This window comes from Bubalus bubalis, chromosome 2 (genome assembly GCF_019923935.1).
Source record: "Bubalus bubalis isolate 160015118507 breed Murrah chromosome 2, NDDB_SH_1, whole genome shotgun sequence".
NCBI lineage: Eukaryota > Metazoa > Chordata > Mammalia > Artiodactyla > Bovidae > Bubalus > Bubalus bubalis.
In genome coordinates this window covers 95,608,483-95,633,531 of record NC_059158.1, presented here as the reverse complement: position 1 = coordinate 95,633,531, position 25,049 = coordinate 95,608,483, and the positions used below count along the sequence as shown (strand labels likewise).

Sequence of the window (25,049 nt, the reverse complement as noted above, 5' to 3'; positions counted from 1 at the left end):
ACATCCACCACTGACTCTGCTGGGTCAACATACTGGATTTTGTAGAATCACCTAATTTTACACTGTGAAATATACTTTCACAATACTAGATTTATAATTCACATCTATTAATTTTAAAATTGATAAAATGAAATTCTTAGCCCTAATACACTTGTTCTTATCAGAAATGTGTGCACAGACAAATATACTATCAGCCCACTTTGTGCCAAAGGATTAATCTTCTACTTTTTCTAAACTAATACTCCAACTATTGCTAAGAAAAAAATCTGAAGTAAGAAACAAATGCATGGACAAATGTTGATATACTTTTTTGGTCTAACTTTTTATAAAGAAAAGCAAGTATTAACATTGAGAAAACAGAATGTGGGCATCTATCAGCGCACAGCACAGAACTGCTGCATACAACAGTGCTTAAAGGAAAAGGCTGACACAGATCCAATTTAGTAGATGTCATTTTTCTAATAAATTATATTTATTTACAAAAGGTCTACCTTTTATATAATTGAAGTTCTTTACATCAGAACAATATATGAACAGAAGAGAAAATCTATTAAGTACAAACACAAAGTAGAAACCTTGTTCCTTGTTATTACTCACCTTTCAGAACAAGTCTTCAGTTTAGTTGTAGAGGTAGGCAAGAGAGCAACACCTACCAAAAAAGTTTGCAGGCAGGACCAAAAAAAAAAAAAAAAAGATTATAATTACCACATTTAGATACCCCCAAGACAGCATAAAAGAGGGGCATCAAGAAATGGCTTAGTTTGAATATGATGTGAGATTAGACAGCCACTTTGTTTCAGTCTGAATGAAAACTGGAAGTGAGCTAGTTCCCCTCAAATGCAAACATCAACCTTAAACCTAGGACAAATTACCATCAAATTAACAGTCAAGTATCTATCACTAATAATGAAGAGATAGCCTTGAACTCGATCATACTGCCTCAGTTTTTATATAGTGATTTTTAAAAAAGCATAAAAAATTCACTGCAATTAAGAAATTTAAGCCAGAAGGAGAAACCCAGTATGGTTTGGAGGGCTAGGGAGAGTATGTGGATAACGGGAGCAAAATCTTCCCCTTCCTAACTCATCTTTCAGTTAGCTCCAGTAGCACTGTTAAGTGCATACATGCCCTGTCACCATTATTCACCTGTTTGTCAAAAATGGCCTGAAATGATTAGTTCTCAGAACTTAAAATAGGAACTTTGTTTTGTCTCATTAGGGCCTTTAGATCAACTCTGATCTAAATGTTAGCTCCTCAAAAGTTACTACTTTTAAACCACTACCCTTGTAACAGAATTATGTGTATGACATGAAGGTATGTTTCAAATCATCACAAGAGATTGCCTTTCCTACTCAAAAACCACATGAAAAGTTGTATGTTCTCATATATAATAAGTGTTTGGACATTTCTGAAGGAACAGTTAAGACTGAGGCACAGTCACCAGAACGTATCTTCAGTGTTACTTCAATTAGTTTGGGGTTCAGTATGGTTTATTGCCATGATGCTTTTTCAAGCCCTTTAATACAGATGACAAGTACCATGGATGCTGGATGAGTACATCTGTCAACTGATATTTTATTTTACATTCACTCAATAAATGCCTACTATGTGCCAGGCACTGTTCTAATTCGCATGACAGTGAGTGATACACAAATCCTTGCCCCCAAGGAATCTGACCACCATCTACATCAAAATGGTGGAAAAACTTAACAGCAAGGTAAGAATAAGGAAGGTAAGAATTATTAGACTGCTATACACCATTACTAGAACCATAGAATGAAACTATGAACTTAGAATGCATTTCCATGAAAATTACTTGGGATGTTATTTTGCTTTTCCTTTATGTAAAATGAGTCCTAGAAAATGTAAAAGAAAATTTGACCTGCTATTGGGAGACAGACTTCCCCAAGGGAAAAGAAAAAGTCTGATTTAAGTTGTAAGGAATTAATGTGCTTTGCCTCAATTTTGCTTTTAGAAGTGTTTATTTAGTTCTTTAGCTTTGCAGTTTACATTTAAGTTACATAATGAACACCCTATAAACTCATTTTTTAAAATGCATTAATTACTCTTTGCTGGGTACTATTTGATTAGAAACTGCTCTCTCAAATAGTATCCAAGTTTTAAATAATCCTTAAATAAAGGAGTTACCCCTATCTGGATGCAAAAATAAAAAGTGGCTGCCTAGTCAGCACTCAGTTGACCATTAACACTGGAAGAAAACCAGGATCACATAGGCAAATGATTCTTAACACAAGGTGCAGGCCCCCTGGTAACTGAATGAAAACTATGGATCTTCTTTTCAGAAAAATGTATACAGATTTTGAAGTTTCACAGTCTTACCACTGTGAATTAAAAGACTGCTTTACTCTAGGCCGACCCCTTTCATACTATTGTTGTAAACGGGGTGCAATTAGCAAAAATCAAGATGAAATGGCTGTGATACTTCGAGCATGTTCAGCTTTACTGGGAGGCATAAAAATTATTTTCATTGTTGAAACACATGAATGATCTATAGGTTGACGCTCCTTTGGGTAATGATAATGAAATGGCATCACTGTATTAAAAGTGTTGGGACCACTGCTTTTATTTAAAAGTTTTATGTTGCTTAAATACACTTGGGAGAGGTGCAAAGAATTCTTCATAAATCATTAACTTTTTATACCAATTCAATTTTTCCACATAGGAATTAAATACTGGAATTTTATACTGGAAGGAATATTTGAAGTCCTATTTTTGATTATTAAGCATATTAAATATATTACTGAATTTAATCCAAGAGTTCATTAATATTAATGATAATGAGGGAAGATAAGCCCTTAACATTTACCTAAGTCTGAGGCTTAACTGTAAAGTATAAATTCCCTTTATCTGAATATAAACATACTTTCTGTTTGAACACATTTTGAACATAACTGTTCAGCTCTATTAAAACCAATATTCTATGATATTTCAACTTTATTAGACTGAAGATTTAGAAACCTAATCAAATGGATTAAAGATATTCACACATAACTCTTATTTTAATAAAATCTACCCATCACCTATATCCCAGGCCATAGTATCTTTCTGGCAACTTAATGCCATTTGATGGGATCACTACAGGATTATAGTCACTTCAATTACATACTTTATAAAAAGTACGTTGTATTTTTGCTTTACAACTCATTAGCTTTGTTTTTGGGTCAAATAATTTTCATGGTTGGAACAATAAGGAAACTTGAGTTTGTACTGTCTTATGGGAATCTGAAGTTGTGATAAGACAGTATCTCTATAATACAGAAAGTTAATTTGAGGACATCAATAATTTAATAGGAAAACTAAAAACTTTAAAGTTGTACTTTAAAAAATCATGATTCATGGAAGTTTTACAGATTCGACATTCTGTGAACAACCACCAGTATTTCTGCCAGTATCATATGCATATTTTACTCTGATGTCCAGGTCAAGTGTTTTGACATGATAAGCAATATTAACTATTATTATGAAGGGGCCCTCTGAACATTAAGTCTAGGCAACTTGCCTGTTGATAAAGTTGTTATATGTTGTGGTTCTAATATACAATAGGAGACTAATGTCAAGCAAGAAACTGGCTTCGCATTTGTTGAAGATAGTGGTTTTTACTTTCTACGAAGTCATGTCATATTTCACAGCAGAAATATGACTTGGCATTGAGAAAAGTCCAGGACTCCCTCCCCGAGCCTTCCCCTGTGGCTTTCACGAGTGGATACTAGATTTAATTGAAACATAGGGGGCAGAGATGAGAAAAGTCATCCCAGTCTGTCCCACTTTCAAATTGATTAGGATGGTGAAGGGAAAATGAAGGGAAAATGAACTTTTTGTTCTAAATTGCAACGTGAAACAGGATTGCCCCAAATAAAAAAATACCTAAGGTAATACCAAAGACTATGTGCTAAAATTTACTTATTTACTTAAAAAAAATCTCCTGCACTGAAGGAAAATAGTATAAATCACATTACCAACCTTCAAAAGTTAGCATGTAAAAAGTATTCTAGCTTCAAACCATTGCCCTTTCTTAAAGTATTCTGTAGGAAATTCATAGATCAAAAACAAATACAGGGGCCTGTATGATTTATAATATTCTTAAATATTAAAAAAGGAAAGTAACTTGGCTATATGGATTAGATAAAGCAAAATTTTAGGGGTTTAGTATCTTAACCTTTAAAGAATCATACAATTTTTTTCTTTTTTTTTTTTTTTAGAGCTGAGCAGTAGAAATAAATACTAGTACACACTAGAAGAGAAGATTTAATAATTGATAAAAATGTACAAAAATATTCAAATCAGAAATGCTTTAGAATGTGTACCACGAAGTCAATACTTCTCAGTGAGTAGGGAAGGTAAAAGACTTCCTCAATGAAAAAAAGCAAGAGAAAGTTCGGATTAAAAAAAAAAAAAAACTGTTAAAGAAATTGCTGAAGTCAACATTGATTTGTTTTAGACAAGGATATTGCAGCCATCACTTAAAGTTTGGTGGCACATTCTTTAGTAGGTCCTTAAGGCAATATATTTAAGCTAATTTACAATTTGATTTGATGTTAACTTTTTAAACATCACCTCAAAATAATGCCCTCACAGTAGCCTTTTCAAAATGTATTCAGATGTTCCATAAAAAATAATGGTGGCTTTATTATAGCAGTGCTGAGCAGCACCACTATAGTTAAGGGTCTACCAGGTTTCCATTATGAACACTATTTCTGAGTTTACCATAAAAGATCATATTGTCTTTAACCAGTTGGGTAGTGCACAAAAAAGCAGTATATCAGTTGCTGGTGCTTTTTTTTGTACTACTAGATATCAAAATTTTTCCATTATATCTTCAAAATCCAGCTTCTATAAAGTAAATCAAATCACCTCATGACTTACACTTTAGAATAAAGTAGAGACACCTGCAGTTATCAGTAAATTGCCACCTTTAATCCATCCTGCAGTGCCCTATGAAAGGGTCACAGACAGACAGTTATGACTGTATGAAAATATGATTCTTGATACAGAATCAAAAGTTATTTTCAATTTCCTTTGCTTTTATAAAGTCCACAATAACAATACTTAAATGCACTTTTTTTTTTTCCTGTGATATAATTAAAACCCAGTGTTATTTCAATTGAACTTAAAATAGAGTCCCTGGTCTGAATTAGACTTTAAAATCATACTGTAAACATATTTGGTATAATTTATTGATCATCATCCAGTTGCTCCAAAAGGGTCCTTCTGCGCTTTTCCAATTCCCCTTCACTCAGTTCACTGCCAGAAGTATCCCAATTACCCTGAAAAACAACAGTGAATACAATTGTGTCAGTACTCAAAAGGTAAGTAGTAGTGAACCTTTGAAAAAAGAACACAAAATCTCTTCCACAAAAACTAAGGCATCACAGACTGATTAAAGACTGATTTCTTTCCCAAAAGCCTTAACCAAATTAACCAAATACTCCCTGGTTATTTGGGGAGTAAGTAACCAGGGGAGACAGTTCTCTCAGAATGGAACTCTCCTAAGGTGTTTACTTTTGGTTTAATATGTACATCAGGGAGAATAGTACGTATCCATTTCTTTTCCTCCCTTCTACATAATTGAATATGAAACATCTTATTTCCATTTAATGGAAGCTGGGTTTTCATTTCCTAAGTATTCTTCATTAATTTTTCAGAATCTAGGTTATCCTGTATTTATACTAAAGTATTATCTTTTGAGCATTATTATATTGTACCCAGAGTTATGAGGACAAGTTAGGCTGGAAAAAATTTAAAAACAACAAAAACCACACAAAACACTTTGAGAAGGAACTCAACTCTTCAAAAGTTGATTGTTCACCTATATTTTCTATCACCCTTCAGGGATCCCATTTAATCTAATGTAAGGACACTCCCCATGGACGGAGGGCCTGGTGGGCTGTATGTAGTCCATGGGGTCGCTAAGAATCGGACACTACTTCACTTTCACTTTTCACTTTCATGCATTGAGGAAATGGCAACCCACTCCAGTGTTCTTGCCTGGAGACTCCCAGGGACGGGGGAGCCTCGTGGGCTGCCGTCTATGGGGTCGCAGAGTCAGACATGACTGAAGTGACTTAGCAGCAGCAAGGACACTTAAGTCACTAAGTAAATACAGAGGAAATAATCATTCCTCACCAAAGATGTGCATCAGACTCTTCAGTGCTGTTTGAAAACAAACACCCCTCCACCCTATTCCCACCCACGGAGAAAATCCTAAGGGAGGACGAGGACTTCCCTACACAGCTTAAACTCTCAGTTGGTAGCTCAGAGGCATTATGCTTGCTAAGCCCACAGCATTTGTGGCATGAACAGCAAGGTGAAGAAGGCATGTGTTATATGCTCTGCCACACACATACATATGGGGGAAACTAAGGACTGACTATGTAATTCGATATTAAAACACTAGATTTGGCTTATAATATACCCCTATTTGCCCTCACCTCTTCCCTCTCAATGATTATTTCTAAAAGCTGTTGGAAAGCTACCTATTGAAACAGGATTTACAATGATGCCATATCGAGGGAAAACCCAATTTGAGTATCATCTGTTAAATTTTATATTCTTAAATTAGGCAGAAACATCCATTGGCATTTCTTAATGAGGATGTACAAAGCTAGAACAACATTCTTAGTGGGTTAAACAACAGTGACAGAATGCCACATTATTTTTTTTAATGAATATGAAATTTAGGATGCTTAAGTTGGGTCACACATGATGACATACATTAGAAAACTGCTTTGTGTGAGAAGCAGCTAACTGGTAGATACAAAGAGGAAGAATTATAAATACTTACAGAATCCTTTCCAGTCTTTTTCTTAGGTGATTTGTGTTTTGATTCTGATCTTTGTCTAGTTCTGTCTTTTTCGCCTTCCCGGTCTTTTTCTTTTTTATCCTTTTCTCTTTCAGCATCTGACTCTGGAGAGTCCTTTTTAAATAAAAGACAATGTTAAAATGGTTACTTTATCAAAATGCTATTAGGAAAAAAACCCTTATATTGGTAATATTTAAGAACACCCACATTTAACACAGTATTTATGTATTCCTAGAGTGGTGAAATCTGAATGGATAACCTTAAGGAATCTAAAACATTCCAAAGATTCATGGCAGCAAGTTGGTCTTTCCTATGGGAAAGATGACAGTCTGACAGGGTAAACTATCACTAAAAGTGGGTCACTAAATTAGGTGTACCTTCATCCCTAAGATTAGGTATATCTTGATGTGTACCTAAGACCAAGAACCGAGAATAGAAGAGAAGTTGTTTAAACTTGTGGTTCTCAACAATAGCTACGACACACACACACACACACGGCTCTTTCTCTAAGATTACTATAAAAAACCAGAGTGGGAATCCTAATGCTGTTTATTATTATTTGTTTCAAGTTCACCAAAGGATTTTATTGCAAGACTAAGGTGAACCACAACTCTGAAACTCTTGAGTTTAGGTGCTCACCTAAACTCTGCATAGGACCAAGCAGAAATGTCTACTGCCACTGAGAAAGCTAAGGGCAAAAGCTTAGGTGCAGTATAAAAATCAAGAGTTTGCTTACTGATTTATGTCTTCTCTTCTTGCTTTTCTTCTTATGTTTTTTTGATTTCTTGTAACTTCTCTCTAAGCAGCATGAAAAGAAAAGTGTCAGAATTTGAGGACATCCAAATGCCAATGACTTTAATCAAGTTAAAAGATAGGTTTACCAGATTCAGCACTAGACGAATGTTCTGAAGCAGAACGAGACTCTGATCGCTGTCTTTTTTTCTTTGAATGGCTGTCATCATCATCTGAATCTGACCCCTACACAACATAAATAATTTTATTCATAATGATGCTAACAAATACTTCAATATACTTATGGTACCATTTTAAATAAACTTTCTTACTGATCGGGAGCGGGAGCGCTTCCTGTGATGTTTTTTAGATTTCTTAGAATGCTTCTTGTTTTTTGAATGATGATGTTGACATTCATGCTACAGAGGCAAAAGAAAAAAATTACAAAGCTCACACTTTAGATAACAGATCATAGAGAATTCTTAATAGTTTTGCAAGTAAGTTCTTTTTAGAGTAAAAACGACATTCATTTTGCATTTTTAGGATGTACTCCCCAACTTGAAACTGTGCAAAGAGTTACTATCACTTAAAGTGAAGAGAACATTTTAACTATCCTATATGCACTCATTTCACATCTAAACACACGTGCAGAATAGTCACACTACTTTCAAAAACAATGAAATATAATTACATTTATTTGATGAACGTGGCTTTTGTCAGTGAGCTAAGTTCAGCACTGAAATAAAGAATTACCCCAGAGTCATCTGTAAAGGAGGTTAGTCTCAGAAATTGAATACAAAATCTACTTTCTTTTCAAGGAGCATTCCCTTCCTCATCAAACTTAAGATATCCAAAGGCAATCTAACTACACGTGAAATCAAAAAAGGAAATGTTCTATGGATTTTAACTCTTACTAGAACAATCATCAGGCTAGAAGGAGAGGGGAAATGCTGCAGTAAAAGTTCCCAACTCCCAAACATATCTATGGATTTGGAAATAAATCAGTTTACAAGTAAGTGGAAAGGGAAAATCTGGTTCAGGGACTCTCACTTTTTACGTCACTAATTGTTAACTCTTCTTCCTTTTCTACCTCAAGGCCCGTTTTTGAGGTCCAAATCCTTTTCTGGTATGTTCAGCTCTTCCCTATGTGGTCATCAGCTCCATTTATGACCTCATCACTTTACCAGCACAGATCATGAAAGAATCTTGTTGTGGACATTCCTGAATTGGGGGAAAATATTAACACACTACACTACAGCAAAGGTTCTCAAAATTAAATGTACATTCCAGTGCTTAAGAATCTTGTGACAATGATAATTCTGATACATTTCTACCAATGGGGCCTGAGTTTCTGTATTTTTAACAAGTTTACAGGTAATGCAGATGCTGCTGATCTGAGTAGAAAAGATCTACAGGCCAATAGCACTAGATCTAAAGGCAGCTGAGAGACAACATATGGTACATGGGGCCTGTTAACAGAGCAAACTGTTGTCAACACTGATACTTAGCAAGGACAATAAATCCAAAGAAATCGTCAACAATTAAGTTACCTGCTATTCCCAAAGACCATGAACATTACAAATTTAAGTATATGCTAACTTCACTTTGCTGTGAAGTATAAGTTTGTCCAAAACTGATGGCAAAGCATATTTGGTAAAAGCACTGGCCCTAGAGTCAAAAGCCTATGTTGGAATCCCTTCACAGCAAATTACTTTTCCTTTTGGCCTCAGTTTGCTCATCTGTAACTTCACAGGGTTGCTGTGAGGATTACATTCGTATATGTAATATTTGTAAAGCATAACATGGGCACCAAATAATAATTATTATTGGTCAATTTAGCATGTTTACTATCTATGAGTGATTACCTGAAATCTTCATCAAAATACCCTTAATTCAGCTAGTGGAATAATTTGCAATTTTATCATTACTTGTTTTAGCAAAAACTTACTATCTTTCAGAACATCCCTGAGCTTCCAACACCTCTAATGTAGTATAATATTTGAAATATGCTTAAAACTGTTTTACATCTGCTTTACAGATTCTAAGTTCTTTACAAGTTTATTATTCATTCCATGTGACTCCTAAATTGATGAATTTCTGTAACACTATATAAATATGAAACATATGAACTGTCTTCACTAAATAGATCTTTACCTTCTCATGCAAGCCTAGTGTGTTTCATTTAAAAGCAGTTCCTATAGAATAAACCACTCCCTAATCATCCCAGATAGTTAAGTACATTTGTATCAAAGTAGTATAATTTAGGAAGAACACTTTGATCATTCTAAATTCTTCGATTAAAAAAAATGTTTTACATATTTTTAAATATATCAGCCAATTACAATATAACTAAAATTACCTCAAGCACATGCATAAAATCTTTAAATATTCGTTTTCTTTCAGATTCTAGAGTTATATCCTCAAATGCTGGCTCTTTTACAAATCTCTCCCGGATCTGAAAAATTCAGATATGCAATAAAAATATGAAAACTGAGAAAAATACACCAATATGACTAAAAAAACAGCAAGTGAAAATTGGCAGCCCAGCCCTCTCAGTCTTTATTTCCATTCCTCCAGTATTCCTAAATGCCATCACAGCTGAGTTCACAATCTTCAAACAACTTCAGTTTATCTCTGTAGCTATGAGAAAGAAAAAGATTTTTATTTTCAACTGTAAAGGAAAAAATTTGTAAGTATACATACATCTTCCCAGACAGCATCCAATTCTATTGGAGGAGTAGCTTGTTTCAACATACTCTTAAATGCAGATTCTTTTCGTTTCATCTTCCGAGCCTCCTCTTTTTCTCTTTCACGTTCACGGGCTTCTGCCTTTTCTAGTAACTTTTAGAAAACATATTTATATATATATATAGTACAATTTAACTTGTGTTAAATTCATTATTCTCCCATCATCTATAAGGTAAGGGCCAATTAATTTTAGCAAAGGAATTTACTATCACTCACCATCTAAGTATATTATCTGTTACCTTATTTGAAACAGTGTCCACTACTCTGTAAAATACTATTCCTATTCCCTTATTTCAGGAGTTTACATACAACTTAAGTATCTTCAGCCAAATGTATTAAGAACTGTTTTATTAATCTAGTTGTTTATAACAGTAAGAATGATAACTTACACTATTGAAAGCCAGCTTAATATTTCCTGCATCTAATGTGGTTGATCTTTTAGTTGAACTGATTATTGCCACAAAGTCTTCAAAAGTAGTATTTACTTCAACTACAAATCCTTTATCCTAAAAAACAGAAATCTTGTTAATATTAGTAACAAAAAGAGCATAGCATTATTTTAAAAAATATGCCCCAGACTAAAAGTTAATAGTATATATTTACCTTCAGAATGTCTTTTATTATCTTTTTTTCATCATGATAACGTGCTTTAAGATCCTCAACATAAAACTTGAAAAGGTCAAGTGCAGTTGATCCTAATGAAAAAACTAAAGAAGTCAAAAGCTAGCTCTAATCAAAGAGCTGCAATTACTTTTTTGTTTATAAAACAAAAGAAAGCACACCCCATGCCCCAAACACAACCACCCTTCCCTGTGGCCCGTTTCAACTATCATAACTACAATTTAGGAAAAAGAAGAATCTCACCCGGCTGACCAAGCATATTAGTGAATCTAATGTCAGAACTAATTGTTGGATACAATTCCATCCAAGATGACATAGAATGCAGTTGTCCATGTTCATGCAGTTCATCTAAAAATATCTGGGGAAAGGGACAACAACAACAAACTCATTACATATTCAAAAGCCATATTTAAGGACTTTGGAAATATTGGTATAACATGAATAAAAATATATGTTAAAAACAGCAATACATAAAAACTCTTCCACCAGTGTTATCACAAATGTGTTTAAGTGCAACTGATACTTGCTCTGTGATGAAAGTAAAATCTGCTTTTACATAAAGAAACTATTTTGGACTTCAGACAAAAGGTGTGCATTACTTTTACAGACTTCAGTTTATGTGCCCCTTTAAGACAGACCATCATTTCCAGTTTATAAATATGTATACAAATAAATTCAAAGCACTGTTTATTATTACAAATAATGAGGCTAAAGAAGGTACATGCACTTTTACTGTAAACGTACTTTTTGTTTTTAAACATAACACCTAATGTGTTCTGGAAGATTTATTTTTTATTTAATTTTCTTTTCTAAGAGGAAGATATATAATTTTACTAAAGCAATACATAGAGTTTAGGGAACTAGAACTTAACCTCCATGTCTGATTTTAAAACCTATTTCTTTTTTTCCATATTACTGTTATAACAAACATAAATTTTTATAGCCTCACTTTATTATTATTATTTTTACTATTTGCTTACTTTCAGGGCAACATATTGACTTCAATAGTCTGCAATTTTCACATTTTCTGCTTCCTGAAATCCTTATAGAGTTTATTTAATGCTATAAATGTCCCTAAACTATGGTACAAATTCTGTTCCTAAAATTCCTATACCTGCACTGTTCCAATACCACAGTCGCTGGTCAAACGCAGGTGCTAAGTATCATGAAATATGACTCTGAACTGAGATGTGCCAGCAGTATACAACACACAATGATTCTGAAGGTTTATTACCAAAATAAATATTGGTTGCATGTTAAAATGAAAATATTTTAGGTATACTGGGTGAAATAAGAGGTTACTAAAATTAGTATTAGTTAAATTAATAAGAAATTACAATCATATATGTGGCATACAAATTTTTATTGAATAGCACTGCCCTGAATGATACCAGACATATAGCCCCACTTCTCTCCAAATGGGAATAAGAATGTCGATTCAGTCTCTATATCCAAAATTCTTTCTCAAACTTAAAATTTCTATCCTTTCATCCTTACCCTTCAACATAAATGGGAGCTTAACAACACCGCTGCTATATGATCACTTAGTGATCACACTTCTCCCTCTGTGGAATCCTTAAAATAGCTTGGAAACCATCTTCAAAGATGCTCTCTAGGATCTAAAGAATCTACTCTATCATATCTGCTTTGCTAGTATTTCTGTTTTACTTCTTGGCTGTGAAGATCAGATAAGTAATAGCATTTTGACACTGAATCTACTTCAGTAATGGCAACTCATCCCAGTGTTCTTGCCTGGGAAATATGATGGAGAGAGAAGCCTGGTGGGCTACAGTCCACAGGGTTGAAAGTCAGACATGACTCAGAAACTAAACTACTACCACCACCACTGTTTCAAGAGCCAATCTAACTTGAGTGATAATTAGAAATCACTTGAGGTTCCTTTTAAAATATGAATTAAAATAAAGATACTTATAATTTACTTTTTAAAGATCACCAGATAACTTTGATGTGAATTCAGGTTTGAAAACCATTACGCTAAAATTGTACGGCTTTTACTCTCTTTTATTGGGTTGGCCAAAAAGTTTCTTCAGGTCTCTCCTAAGATACTATGAAAAACCCAAACAAACTTTGTGGCTAACCCCGTATTTACTAACCCATCTTGGGAAGGATGGGGACAAGATGAAAAGCAAGCTGCTTCAAAGATGGCTGAGGCTGGTTTTCAGGAAGAAGGAAATCTGAAAATTGCAGAGTATTGAAGTCAGTATGTTTCCCTGAAAGTAGGCAAATAGTAAAAATAATAATAAAGTGTGCCTTTAAAAATTTATGTTTAAGTTATAATAGTAATATGGAAAAAAAGAATAGGTTTTAAAATCAGACATGGGGGTTAAGTCCTAGTTCTCCAAACTCTGAATGTATTGCTTTAGTAAAATTATGTATCTTCCTCTTAGAAAATTAAATAAAAAAATAAATCCTCCAGAACACATTAGGCCTTATGTTTAGAGAAGGCGGCTCCCAACGCTGGCACTAATGACTTCTTGGAGCTCATAAACTTTTCGGGGGCACAATGCAGGATGGGAATCCTGTACAGTGGGAGATGTTTATCAATACCTCTGGCCTCTATCCAATTAGATGCTAGTAGTAACTTCTCCCCAGATCATGACCATCAACAAAACGACTAGTTCAACACCACTCACTACCTCAGTCCAACTCAATAATCTCTTTTCCCTCATCTCCTTCCTTCTTTTTGGTCTCCTTATATATTGTCCATGATATAACTACTCATATATACTTGAATAAACCTTCAAAGATTTTACTTAGTAACAGAATACGTCCATCTTTTAATTCTTTCTTCATTCCTTCCATCTTGACTGGTCTCTCTTACCAAAGAAAAGCTAGTCTTAAACCCTGAACTATCTAATCAAAACATCAGTCTAATTTTGCCTCTACCTTTAATCTGGGCTTAAGCCTAAAATATTTAATCTGATTCTTAAGCTTAAAATATAGCTTTGTATCACATTAGTATGTGTCTGGCATGGTTTCTGATTACTATTGATATAATTGGACAGAGGAGCCTGGCAGGCTACAGTCCTTGGGGGGACATGACTTGGTGACTGAACACAACAAGCACACATGCAGGCAAAAGCATGTTCTATTGGTTCTGTGACAGACATTCAGCTCAGTAATCTTCCTCTGCTGCTCTACTTCCTTTAAAAGGTCTATGTACAACTTGAAAGAGACCTACTGAATCAATTTCTGAGGGTGAGGCTCAACAACCCCTGGTTTTAACAATATTCCAAATGATCCTTTGGGAAACTACTAAGATAAAAGAAAACCATCAAGAGAAGTAAACGTTACATTCTTATGGAATGAAGACTGCAATAATGCTATTGGCTGTGGCATTTAAGGTGACTGGTGATCTTTGGCACCATGAGGAGTTGCACTTATCCTAATACAGGATTTAATGAAAGAGAACCAGTAATTAAAACATGACATAGATTCAAAATAAGGCTATACAGAGAACCTGTAATTTTAGCTCCTCTGTATAGTGTTTAAGAATTATGCTGCTACTGCTAAGTCACTTCAGTCGTGTCTGACTCTGTGTGACCCCACAGACAACAGCCCACCAGGTTCCCCCGTCCCTGGGATTCCCCATCCTCAAAAGCATACCACAGCATTTCCTACAGTTCTTTAAAGAACTAAAAATGAATAAGTACTAATGACTCATCACACATTTTATTTTCAGTCCTCCCTTATGCTACTGATTCCTCTTTCTTGAGTGAAACCATACCTATCAGTGTTCACTTTAAATACCAAATCTGCTATAGCCTTCTGTGTTCCTCTTGCCTGGTATGGCTACTCTCCTTAAGTGGATTCACAACTAACTGTATAATTTAAGAATTAAATGTCTATGGATCCTCTGCAAAGCCCAAGTTAATGATCTGAGACCAGGATTCTCAAAATTGCTTATATCACTGTTAAAGGTCATTAACCATATTACAAAATTAAGCTGAAAAACAGAACTTTTAAAATTACCTGAAAAGATTCTCTATTTTTACGCTGTCGTCTCCTTTCACGAAGCAAACTCTTTTGTTTTTCTTCTTCCTCTTCCTTTTCTAAAGCTCGAATGTGTTCCTCAAAGCAAATTAATGCATCTTCTTTATCCATATCTAGAATTTTTATCAGTTATAAAAAATTAAAACAAATATCAGTAAAGAAAGAGGTTTATTTGCATTAACTTTGCATTATTTGCATTAACTCCCTACAAAGTTCAAATTCACTTATTGTATACTCAAATATAACTTTTAATTATCTAAATAGGAAATGTTTATGGAAAACTTTTTATTTATATAATTATTTCTTGATCTTTTATTTATTTCTTTATGGCCATGTGCACAGCTTTCAGGATCTTAGTTCTGAGAAATGAAGTATTTCTGGCCATATTAGTAAACAAGGATTTAACAGTCATCAGCAATTGCACCCTCCAATATGGGCCCTAAGGGCACTCAGGAAAGAGAAGAGTATCTGCAATCTGGCAGCCATGAGGCTGCAACCACTCCCTAAACTGAGTCCCATGGAAGCTCAGGATGTGGGATAAAAACACAGGATACTGGCCCCAGAAAGCTGAGATGCACATTAAAGGAAGATTTCAGTGAGCCCAGACTCTTGTACCTTCCCAAGCATAGAAGAGTGCTCAACTCCTAAATCCTTGCAGTATCTGTCTTCCTTTAATTAACAATCATTTTCTGACTTTCAGACTACCTGCTCTTGTTATAAAACTTCTCTATATCCTGGCTCCTCCTCTCGCCTCCTCAGAGCAGTCTTCTCATGGTTATTTGAGATGCCCAAGTCAACTGGGCTTGAAATCCTAAAAATTTCCACCAAATAAACATAACTCTCAACTTCTAGGTGGTCACTATTTTTTAAGTCTACAGCTCCCTGATTCAGGGATCATGCCCACGCCCTCTGCAGTGTAAGAGCCGAGTCCTAACCACTTAACTGTCAGGGAATTTCCACATGGAAAATTTCCAAAAGACTTCATTAAAAGATACTCTGAATTCAAGGATGAAACCAAGACAATACATACAACACAAATAATGAAAATAGAATTGTGATAAATTGGTTAGCAATATCAGAATTACCCAAAGAGCTTTTCAAGTATAAAATTCTATGCCTTCCCTCAAACCTACTAAAGTATGGTATTCAAAAGGGTAATCAAGAAAGCTGTAATTTAATAAGCAACTAGGTAGGTCAAAAATAAGACAGAACTTAGGGAAGCTTACTATAAGATAATGCTAATACATTTTTTTTTTGCCTTTTGCGAATCTCTATAAAGCCATTACCTCAAGAGCACAGCATGATAAATCTGATCACTAATTTAGTTCCCATTAAACCACAAATAAATAGCAAGGCAAAATTTCAGGTTTGACCTAATAAATATATTTCAGTTATACTTGATAAAGCTAACTTTAGATTTTGGGGAAAATATTTTGTATTGAATCACAAAACTCAGAAAGAAATATCCTATCTGGAAACAAAACAACTTTTCAGGAATGGACAAACAATTATGCAAAATTCAGTTAGTGATCTCATTAAAAAAAAAAAAAAGTGACCAATTTCCCCTGCTAGCTGCTGCTGCTGCTGTCACTTTGGTCGTGTCCGACTCTGTGTGACCCCATAGACAGCAGCCCACCAGGCTCCCCCGTCCCTGGGATTCTCCAGGCAAGAACACTGGAGGCAGTTGCCATTTCCTTCTCCAATGCATTAAAGTGAAAAGTGAAAGTGAAGTTGCTCAGTCATGTCCGATTCTTAGCGACCCCATGGACCGCAGCCCACCAAGCTCCATCCCTGCTAAACAACTGTTTTAAAACTATTCCTTCCACTTAGTTGTAACTCTTACTCTGTAATTCCTCATCTTCTGCAAAAGTTGGATTATCCATCAGATACTGCTGGGCTTCAGACCAAGTAGTAGAATATGTCACATTAGCCATGTTGTCAAGTATGTTTTTTAAGGCTTCCCAATTCCTCTTTCGCAACTGCTTTGCTTGCTCCTAAAAAATATGAATGTACGTTTTAACGTTCAAATAAAGCATAATGTATGAAATGCAATCAATGAAGGTTTCTTCACATTCTGATGTCCAAATTTCAAATGCTATCCATTTGCTTTAAATATCAACACTCTTTACCTTTTCAGTACTCTTGCCTAACTGCTTCCCTCTTACCTTCAATTTGTTTAACTTCTCTTCTAAGACTAACCTGGAACTCCCTCTCCGCCTCACAAAATCTCTCTTCCCACAACTATGTATTGTAGATACTGTCCAAACAAAAGTTACTGCAGACAAATCACACAACAGGTAAACGATAATGTGTTCAACCACTTTCAGTGATGTTCAAATTTTTGTTAATACTTACATTTCTATAAGTCTCCTGGAAGACTGGATAACATATAACTTAGTAAATAATATAATAGACACGAGCAAAACTAAATGTATTTGCAGGACAGTATTTCAAAAACACTACTCTACAAATACATTTTAATACAAATACATTTTAACAATTACACATTACTGCTGTTCTTTTAAAATAATCATAAATTAATGCCTTGTAAGGAAAAATACTAAGTATTTTCTAAACTCAAACAAGCTAAAAAAAAAAAAAAAAGCATTTTCTAAGTGGGCATAAGACAGGCAATTAATGACAATCTAGGTATTAGCTACTTCAGTAGTTGTGGCAAAGACTTAGTTGCCCTGTGGCATGTGCAATGTTCCCTGACAGGCACTGAATGCATGTCCCCTGCATTGGCTGGTGGATTCTTAACCACTGGACCACCAGGAAAATCCAAGAGCTATCTATTTTTTAACTTAACTTTTAATAAACAGATCTACAGCACCATATATAGTAGATAAACCAACAAGAATGGACATGTTATAAAGTAACTCCTAAACAAGAAACATGTTGTTTAATCTATAAATACTGTTAACAGTGAATAATACCTTTTCTTTTTTTGAAAGAAAGAATAAAACATCTTCATAGATTTCAAGACGATCACGTTCTGATATTGCATTCCAGACTTCCATCTCTCCAAACATTTGCTCTGCTTTTCTGTTTGTTAAAAAGACGAAATGTTTCTGCATTATACTATAAAAAGTAATTTTAAACCATTTAAATTTTATTCTAAATTTAAAACCACCAGATGAACACTCTTCCACTCTTAAGTTCATAATGGTATTATAAAGGAAAACTTTTTGGTAATTAAGAAAAACAAGACAGGTTAAGTCTTGATTTCTCCTTAGAGACAGAGGGGATAATTGAGCAATGTTCTGCAGTTAGGACTACCTCTATTTCTTAAGGCAGCTACAGAGACTAACAAACCACCCATGGAACTAAATTACAGACTTCGACAAACTCTAAGAAATTTAGTTAACAGATAAAATAAGACTACTTAAAGAAATGAAGAGTTCTTCAATAAGGCTTTTCCAGAAGAGTGAGTAAAATAAGAAAAATATACAGAAAATGAACTCAGTACCTCATTGCAAAGATGTTAATACTGAATTACTCACAATCTTAAATAATAAAGCACTCAAAAATGAAGAATGCTACATAAATGTAAATTTTCAAAAATGCTACACGTAATAAAAATGGCCCATTTCTATTCCACAAATACAAAAATAATTGAACTCTTATATCAAGGAGAAAGGAGTCAACATTTCATTATTAAATAGAAGTCTCCTTTTCTGTTGTAGTCCCTAATTAATAACGAAGTCCTATAAATTCCACATTTAGCTATTGATTTTTTATTTTATGAAACTACCACACTCACAATCACTTAAGCTTTATTTAATGAGCATCTACTGTGATTAGTTACTGTACCTAGCAAAAAGTCTAACATGGAAACAGTACAGTAAACATACAACATAATCAGCAAAAATCTTACTTGTATCTAGTTGTGGAAGTCATTTTCTCATGATTCTCAAGAAAACGCTGAAAGGATTCCTTAGCCTCTTTGTATTTGGATCTTGCTTCTTCTTTTTCTTCTTTCTCTGTTTGGACTTTATAAGCATTAAAGGCCTGCTTTTTTTCACTCAACTTTGCTAAAGCACTAAACAAAAAAAAATCATGTAAGAGTAAATGAATATGATCAAATGTTAGTGTCTTGAAAAAATAATTTCATTCACAAATTAAGAAAATTTCAGTAAGTTACTGAACAGAAAATAATTTCTCCTTTAAAAATTAATTTTACTATCTATAAAAGGGTGCCCACATTGTGTGACAAACCTTTTTAACTTTTGGTTCTTATCAGACATAAGGCAACTCTATTATTGGTATCCAAAATAACAAGAAGATCAATGGGAATAAAAATTTACATTATTTGACACAATTTAAATTCTCTAGGCTTGCTTTGCTCAAAGTAAACAAAAAACCAAAGTATTACCTATATCGTGGATCATTAATGATCATTTTCATAGCTTGCTCCCATGAAGCATTAGATGGTACACGCTGAAAATCATTTAATGAAAAGTTAAAATTTCACACAAAACAATACTCACTGCAAACATCAAGCACTTCCCTTTACAGGAGTTTTAAAAAAGGTCTAAAAAATAATTTGACAAAAGGCAAATGTGTGTAACTGTCTATAGATTAAAAAGAAAACTTAAAACTGAAATTTAAACAGACCATTAATTTAAACAGGATATTAATACTTTCTTAAGACTACTATTAGAAGACAGAAAACTTTTATGAATAAAAGCTTTAAAGACTGAAGTGGAATGTGCTATATAGTACCTTATATATTTTTTTGGTTGGAAGTTTTAAAAAAAAAGTTAAAAAATTTAGTTCATTCTCAGTCAAAGCTATTTACAAGATTAGTATTTTTAATAAAAGCATCAAGGTACTAACTGCATTAAAGGATAATTTCATTTACTAGATACTATATATCATATAAAAATCTACAATATAAATACCTTTTCTTTTAATAATTCTTTAAATGCTTGCTTTGCCTCCTCTTTCGTATTCCAAGTATATGTTTTTTTTGCTGGTTGGCTTTCTTCCTCTTCTTTTTTGGGAGTAAAACTAAAGAAAGATTTATACATGGTATTTATAATTTAAATAAACATTTGCTTTACTTCGGAAAATAATGTTTTAATTACTCCTTGATGTTTAGGTAAAATTTGACAATTTTAGAATAAACTCATCTGTAAGAGACACAAATACTAGTATATATTTAATGGAACACAAATACTAGTATATATTTTCTCTAACATTGTTATTAAGACCTTGCACAAAGGCCAAAATAAACATTTATATTATAACACTATTTTCACTACTCCACAAGTTTATACTTTCTAATGGCTTGTAAAACTTAATGCTCTCATTTTTGTGTCTTAGTAACAGGCTTTGGGCAAGCGTGCATAAAATAAGATGGAGAGATCAATCTAAATAGAGGTTGGCAAACTATGACCCCTGAGGCCAAATCCAGCCTGCTGCCAATTTCTGTAAATACAGCTTTATCAGAACATGACCCTGCTCAAGAGTTTGCATATTGATTATGGCTGATTGGGTACTGCCTCAGCAGAACTGAGTCATTTTGACACACTATATGACCCACAAAACCAAGTATTACTCTTTGAAGGTTTATGAAAAAGTCTGCCAAACAGTGATCTCAAACAGAAAAGAATTACCCAAGAATTATGAACTCTACTTGGTTGAGCCATCTTTACGAGAAGTTGTATAAACATTTCTTCCTTTACAGAAGATAATGCTGGGGAAAAAACACACCAGAAAAACAAAAACAAAAACAAAAAAAAAACACCTCAATCCCCCATAGTTAAGCTGAACGTATAGGGGAAGATTATGGAGTATACACTAACAAAAAATATAGGTAACTCACACCCTCTGAATCACACCCGAAATACAATTAACTCATCCCAATATTAGTTTGGAATACTTAAAATTATCAAAAATATTGGAAACAACATGGCCAAAAATTACCAGCTGTAAAATGATCTATGAGTAATTGAAATCAAGTTTAATGACTCAAGCACTGTAAGGAAACAGAAAAAAGGAAGCAGAAAACAACTGATTGTTAAAAATGTGAAAAATTACTGTGAAAAAATAGGATAAGTACAAAAAGATGTAAAAGAATATTACTCTAAAAGGCCTAAATGTCTATGTCTACTAGTAGGAGATTACTTAATGTTCATATAAATGTCTGTCATCATTCAACATGATGGGATATGGATCTCTAATGATGTGGATGCCTCTGATATATTTTAAAAATTAAAAATATGCATATATTTTAAATGCATAGAAAAAAGGCAGAAAGAATAAAAATCTTAACTTTTTTATGCCTTCAAATATACTATACAGATATCTTTTTGAAGCTTCTAAACATAAGAAAAAAATTTACAAAGCTATTTTCACTTTGGAAAATGCACATTAAAAATGAAAGTTTATAAAAAGAGGAAGGGAGATGAAAGCAATATACTTAAATATTAAGATGGGTGATCATGTTTGGATCTTGATATCATGGCTAATACTTTACATGTGGGTAACTTTCAAGTCAAGAAGCATAGCTCAAGGTTACTTTTTATAGCTATAGAAAGCACAGCCATATGAAATGAGAAACTGTAAACTTAGAGATGCAGCTCTCTGGCTTTATTAAAAAGCTGTACCAATTTAATCCTATTAACAGTTTTCCTATACATTGTTAAATGTTATCTTGATTTTTCCATATTTGTTCAGTATCAACTTATAGCAACTTCCCTGCAGTGCTGTGCTAAGCCATAACTCAGACTTAAACAGACTCACCCCATCACCAGCACTGCTTTCTAAGCTTAAGTGGAATAGTCTTGCAACACTTTGAGAGCATGATCCCACAAAAGTAAATCTCAAAAACTGTTATCTAAAGGTGTATGTTTTGAGTCTCAATTTTTAAACACTTATTGGCCATTGACTAAATCAGCAATTTCTTGTATCAATGATGTCTGTGACTGATTTGCAGAAAACAAGTTACTAGACTTACTCAGCTACAGTTTCCTGCTTAGATGTTTCTTCTCCAGTATTACTAGACACTTCACTTTGATCCTGAACAGAAGGGGTACTAGTAAGTTGTGCTTGTTCTTCAGTAGAAATTGTTACTGTATTTTCATTATCTACAACAGTAGCAACAATCGAAGTAACCTCAGGCTCAGGAACAACTGGAACAGTTCCACTGACAGTACTAGAGGCAGAAGTGGAAGCACTGGCATTGGCTGCAGCAGCAGCTGCTGCTGCTGCGGCTGCTGCTGCAACAACAGCAGCTGCTGCTTCTGCAGCAGCCATGGTGCTCATTGTGGTTGGAATTTCTGTTGTAGGAACTGGGGCTGCTGATGTTGTGGTGCACTCTTCTTGTTTACTATATATTTAAAAAAGAGAAAACTGGTCAGTTCAATACAAACAATTGCAAACACAAATAAAGTCTGTTTAAAATTATTATAAAATCAAATGAATAAGAGAAACTAAAGGGGAAAAGGGCAGTATTGCCAAACTATTAAGCCATCTAAAAAGATTAAAACCACAGTATGAAACAGAATTACTTTTATTTGGCAAACATTTGTGATAACATATAATGCACTGATGCAACAATCTGCATTTCCAAAACCAATAATCATTTTCATTTACAAATGTCCTATCAGATTGTATTATGCCTTAAAACTCAATTTATATTGTAAATTTCTTTAAATTTTATTTCACCCACTGAAAGGAAAATCTGGGTAAAGCAAGAGATAGATAAAATATTTCATCTGTTCTCAAATTAACCAAAATCAAATTTTGGACATTTCTGTAATGGTCTTAATTTGGTAAGGATGTAGTCCAAATTCAAATAACTATCTAGGAGCATCATATGTGTACCTTGAGTAAATCTCTTCCCCTATCCGAAATCCTCCAAAGATATCAAACTATCAGGCCTACCATGTTAAATACTATTTATACAGACAATTATAACAAGGATGTTACAGGAGGATGCTATAAATTTATAAATATGTACTGATGTCCAAAATTGCTTACCTGCTTTCTTCAGCTTTGATCATTGCTTTTAAAGAGAAAAAAAGAAAAGTTATAAACACTACATAGTTTTTAAATACAATCACTGAAAACAACTTTAAAAGGAGATTAAAAGTTCCATACAGTAAGATTTAATTTACCAGCCTTAAAAAAAAACAACACAACACTACATTTACAGTGCGAGTGCTCTATAAATTCCAGGACAGAAATTAAAGAATAAAAACAAATTTTAAATAACAGCAGGTTTAGGAGATCTTCCTCCCACAATGCTACCTTCTCAAAGGCTGCTGGCTACTGCAGAAACACCCTCAAAGTATCTACGTACTTCTGGAATAAAATAACATTTTCCTCAGGGATAAAACCATTTGCTTTTCTTTAAGATACTAAATTCAAAATGGGATTGAATGTATGTTATGAAATTCCAGCACATATATACTAGCATTGACAGGTAGATAGATAGTTATGCACACCAACTATTTGTAGTAGGGTTATATCAGAAATGAGCTTGACGTTCCTTACATGAATGAAGTGGGAATCTACCTATCTACAATAGTATTATTAGCCAATGCTAGTACAGAAGTATAAATTGAGCTTTAAAGATCTTCACTCAGTATTTCAGATTTCAATCTAGTTAAAAGTAAATTTTTCTTTACAGGTAACACAGATATCTCATTTATTCACAGTATTAGGGAATGAGGTGCTCCATGTAAATGAGAATATAAGCTTAACTCCATGAAAGTTTTTGAAACTTGTCCCCTTTTAAAGGAAATGTGTTTAGAATGGCTGACAAAACACACTAAAGGTGTTATCACTACTAATTAAATTCTTCAGATAAAATGATCATCCAAGCGAATGAGGTGACACAGGGAAAAGTTAAACAGACAAAGATCACAGTGCCTTTAAGAAATGCTTATTCTCTTTCCTGTCAGATGTCATCTTATGTTTCAAACAGTCCCATTCTCCTACAATTTGTTTTTTCTAACCGGATATAGATTATGACACCAGATTGTATTAGAAGTCAGAGTAAAAAATAAATTCTCAATTCCTACCCATAATCTATTTTAAGTCCTAGGTTTTAATATTAGGTAATATTCATAGATTTGCAGGAATGTTCTGAATAGTTGAGGATGCTAGAATATTCTCCTTCTGTGAGGCATGGCATTTTAATTTAATTCTTCCATAATAAACATAAAGGCTATTTTGCAATGCTGTGCTAAAATAAAATCAGCATTAAATGCAGAGTCTGACAATATGTTAACAAAATTTAAACTGATAAAAGAGTTCAAGGTTCTCTATCTGCTAAATGAGTTAAGTCACATATTCCATGTATGCACCAACACTCTCAGCTGTCTTTAGAAATATTGTATATGATGTCTTTGTTCAATTATCGAATGACGCTTTTTTTTGTCCAAGTACGTTAAAAACTACAAGCTCATTTATAATATAACCCTTAAATGAAAGGAATTTTTTGAATTAGAAATTTCTCACTGCAGATTTATCCAATTATGGTTAGTGAACATTAGTGACATACTCTAAAAATGTTAAATAATGACAGAAAATGAATTATCAAAGCAGCTCACCATGCAGGTTTGATTTTGTAATAAGACTTCCAGCAACAATGGTATTCTGGTATCCTAGTTTCAGTGGAATCAAATCAAATAAAAATCTATTTAAAATCTATAGAACTGAGATCTAGAGCAACAAGAAAATAAGAGCCCATAAAACTGTTACATCATTTAAAACGTTCTAATCACTTAATTTAAAAAAATAAGGCCTTTGATTGAACAATCCTATTTATGAAGGACTGTGAATAACACACACATCTAAAAAGGAACATTAAAAATTATTTTTCCCTGTTTTACCTTCAAGGTCTTCAAGTTCTTTAGGTTTGGCCCAGCGAGATTCTTTTGTTTGAGAATTGTAATAATAAGGCTTTCCAGAGTCAGACTTGTACTCCTTCCAAGGGCATTTAGATAAAAGTTGCTAAAGTGAAAAAAATAAAAAATAAAAAAAACTTCAGATAGCAGTAATAGATTTAGTCTGTTTTCATCATTTACATCACTGATTTTACTAGGTATTATCAACCCATACAATTCTAAACCTTGCAAGATGGTGACAATATAAACAA

General features: G+C 33.6%; 1 protein-coding gene across 14 annotated transcripts in view; it reads right to left on the bottom strand.

Annotated features, from left to right (window-relative positions):
* Window positions 1-4,248: 4,248 nt before the first annotated feature.
* PRPF40A (pre-mRNA processing factor 40 homolog A) overlaps window positions 4,249-25,049 on the bottom strand; it is a 59,680-nt gene continuing 38,879 nt past the window's right edge. For 4 of the 14 annotated variants that reach the window (XM_025261390.3, XM_025261366.3, XM_006055821.4 and 1 more), the window contains 20 exons: window positions 24,784-24,904; window positions 24,502-24,555; window positions 22,925-22,949; window positions 21,900-22,271; window positions 19,840-19,948; window positions 19,311-19,375; window positions 18,813-18,977; window positions 17,872-17,980; window positions 16,779-16,929; window positions 14,915-15,048; window positions 11,165-11,279; window positions 10,904-11,007; window positions 10,690-10,806; window positions 10,256-10,393; window positions 9,912-10,007; window positions 7,885-7,971; window positions 7,702-7,798; window positions 7,557-7,618; window positions 6,803-6,934; window positions 4,249-5,285 (listed from right to left, as the gene is read on the bottom strand). In XM_025261390.3, coding sequence (XP_025117175.1) covers window positions 5,193-5,285; window positions 6,803-6,934; window positions 7,557-7,618; window positions 7,702-7,798; window positions 7,885-7,971; window positions 9,912-10,007; window positions 10,256-10,393; window positions 10,690-10,806; window positions 10,904-11,007; window positions 11,165-11,279; window positions 14,915-15,048; window positions 16,779-16,929; window positions 17,872-17,980; window positions 18,813-18,977; window positions 19,311-19,375; window positions 19,840-19,948; window positions 21,900-22,271; window positions 22,925-22,949; window positions 24,502-24,555; window positions 24,784-24,904 — 2,346 coding nt within the window. In that variant the 3' untranslated portion in view covers window positions 4,249-5,192. The remainder of the gene's footprint in view (window positions 5,286-6,802; window positions 6,935-7,556; window positions 7,619-7,701; window positions 7,799-7,884; window positions 7,972-9,911; window positions 10,008-10,255; window positions 10,394-10,689; window positions 10,807-10,903; window positions 11,008-11,164; window positions 11,280-14,914; window positions 15,049-16,778; window positions 16,930-17,871; window positions 17,981-18,812; window positions 18,978-19,310; window positions 19,376-19,839; window positions 19,949-21,899; window positions 22,272-22,924; window positions 22,950-24,501; window positions 24,556-24,783; window positions 24,905-25,049) is intronic. The other 10 variants (XM_006055820.4, XM_006055822.4, XM_025261377.3 and 7 more) reach the window with 7 other exon arrangements.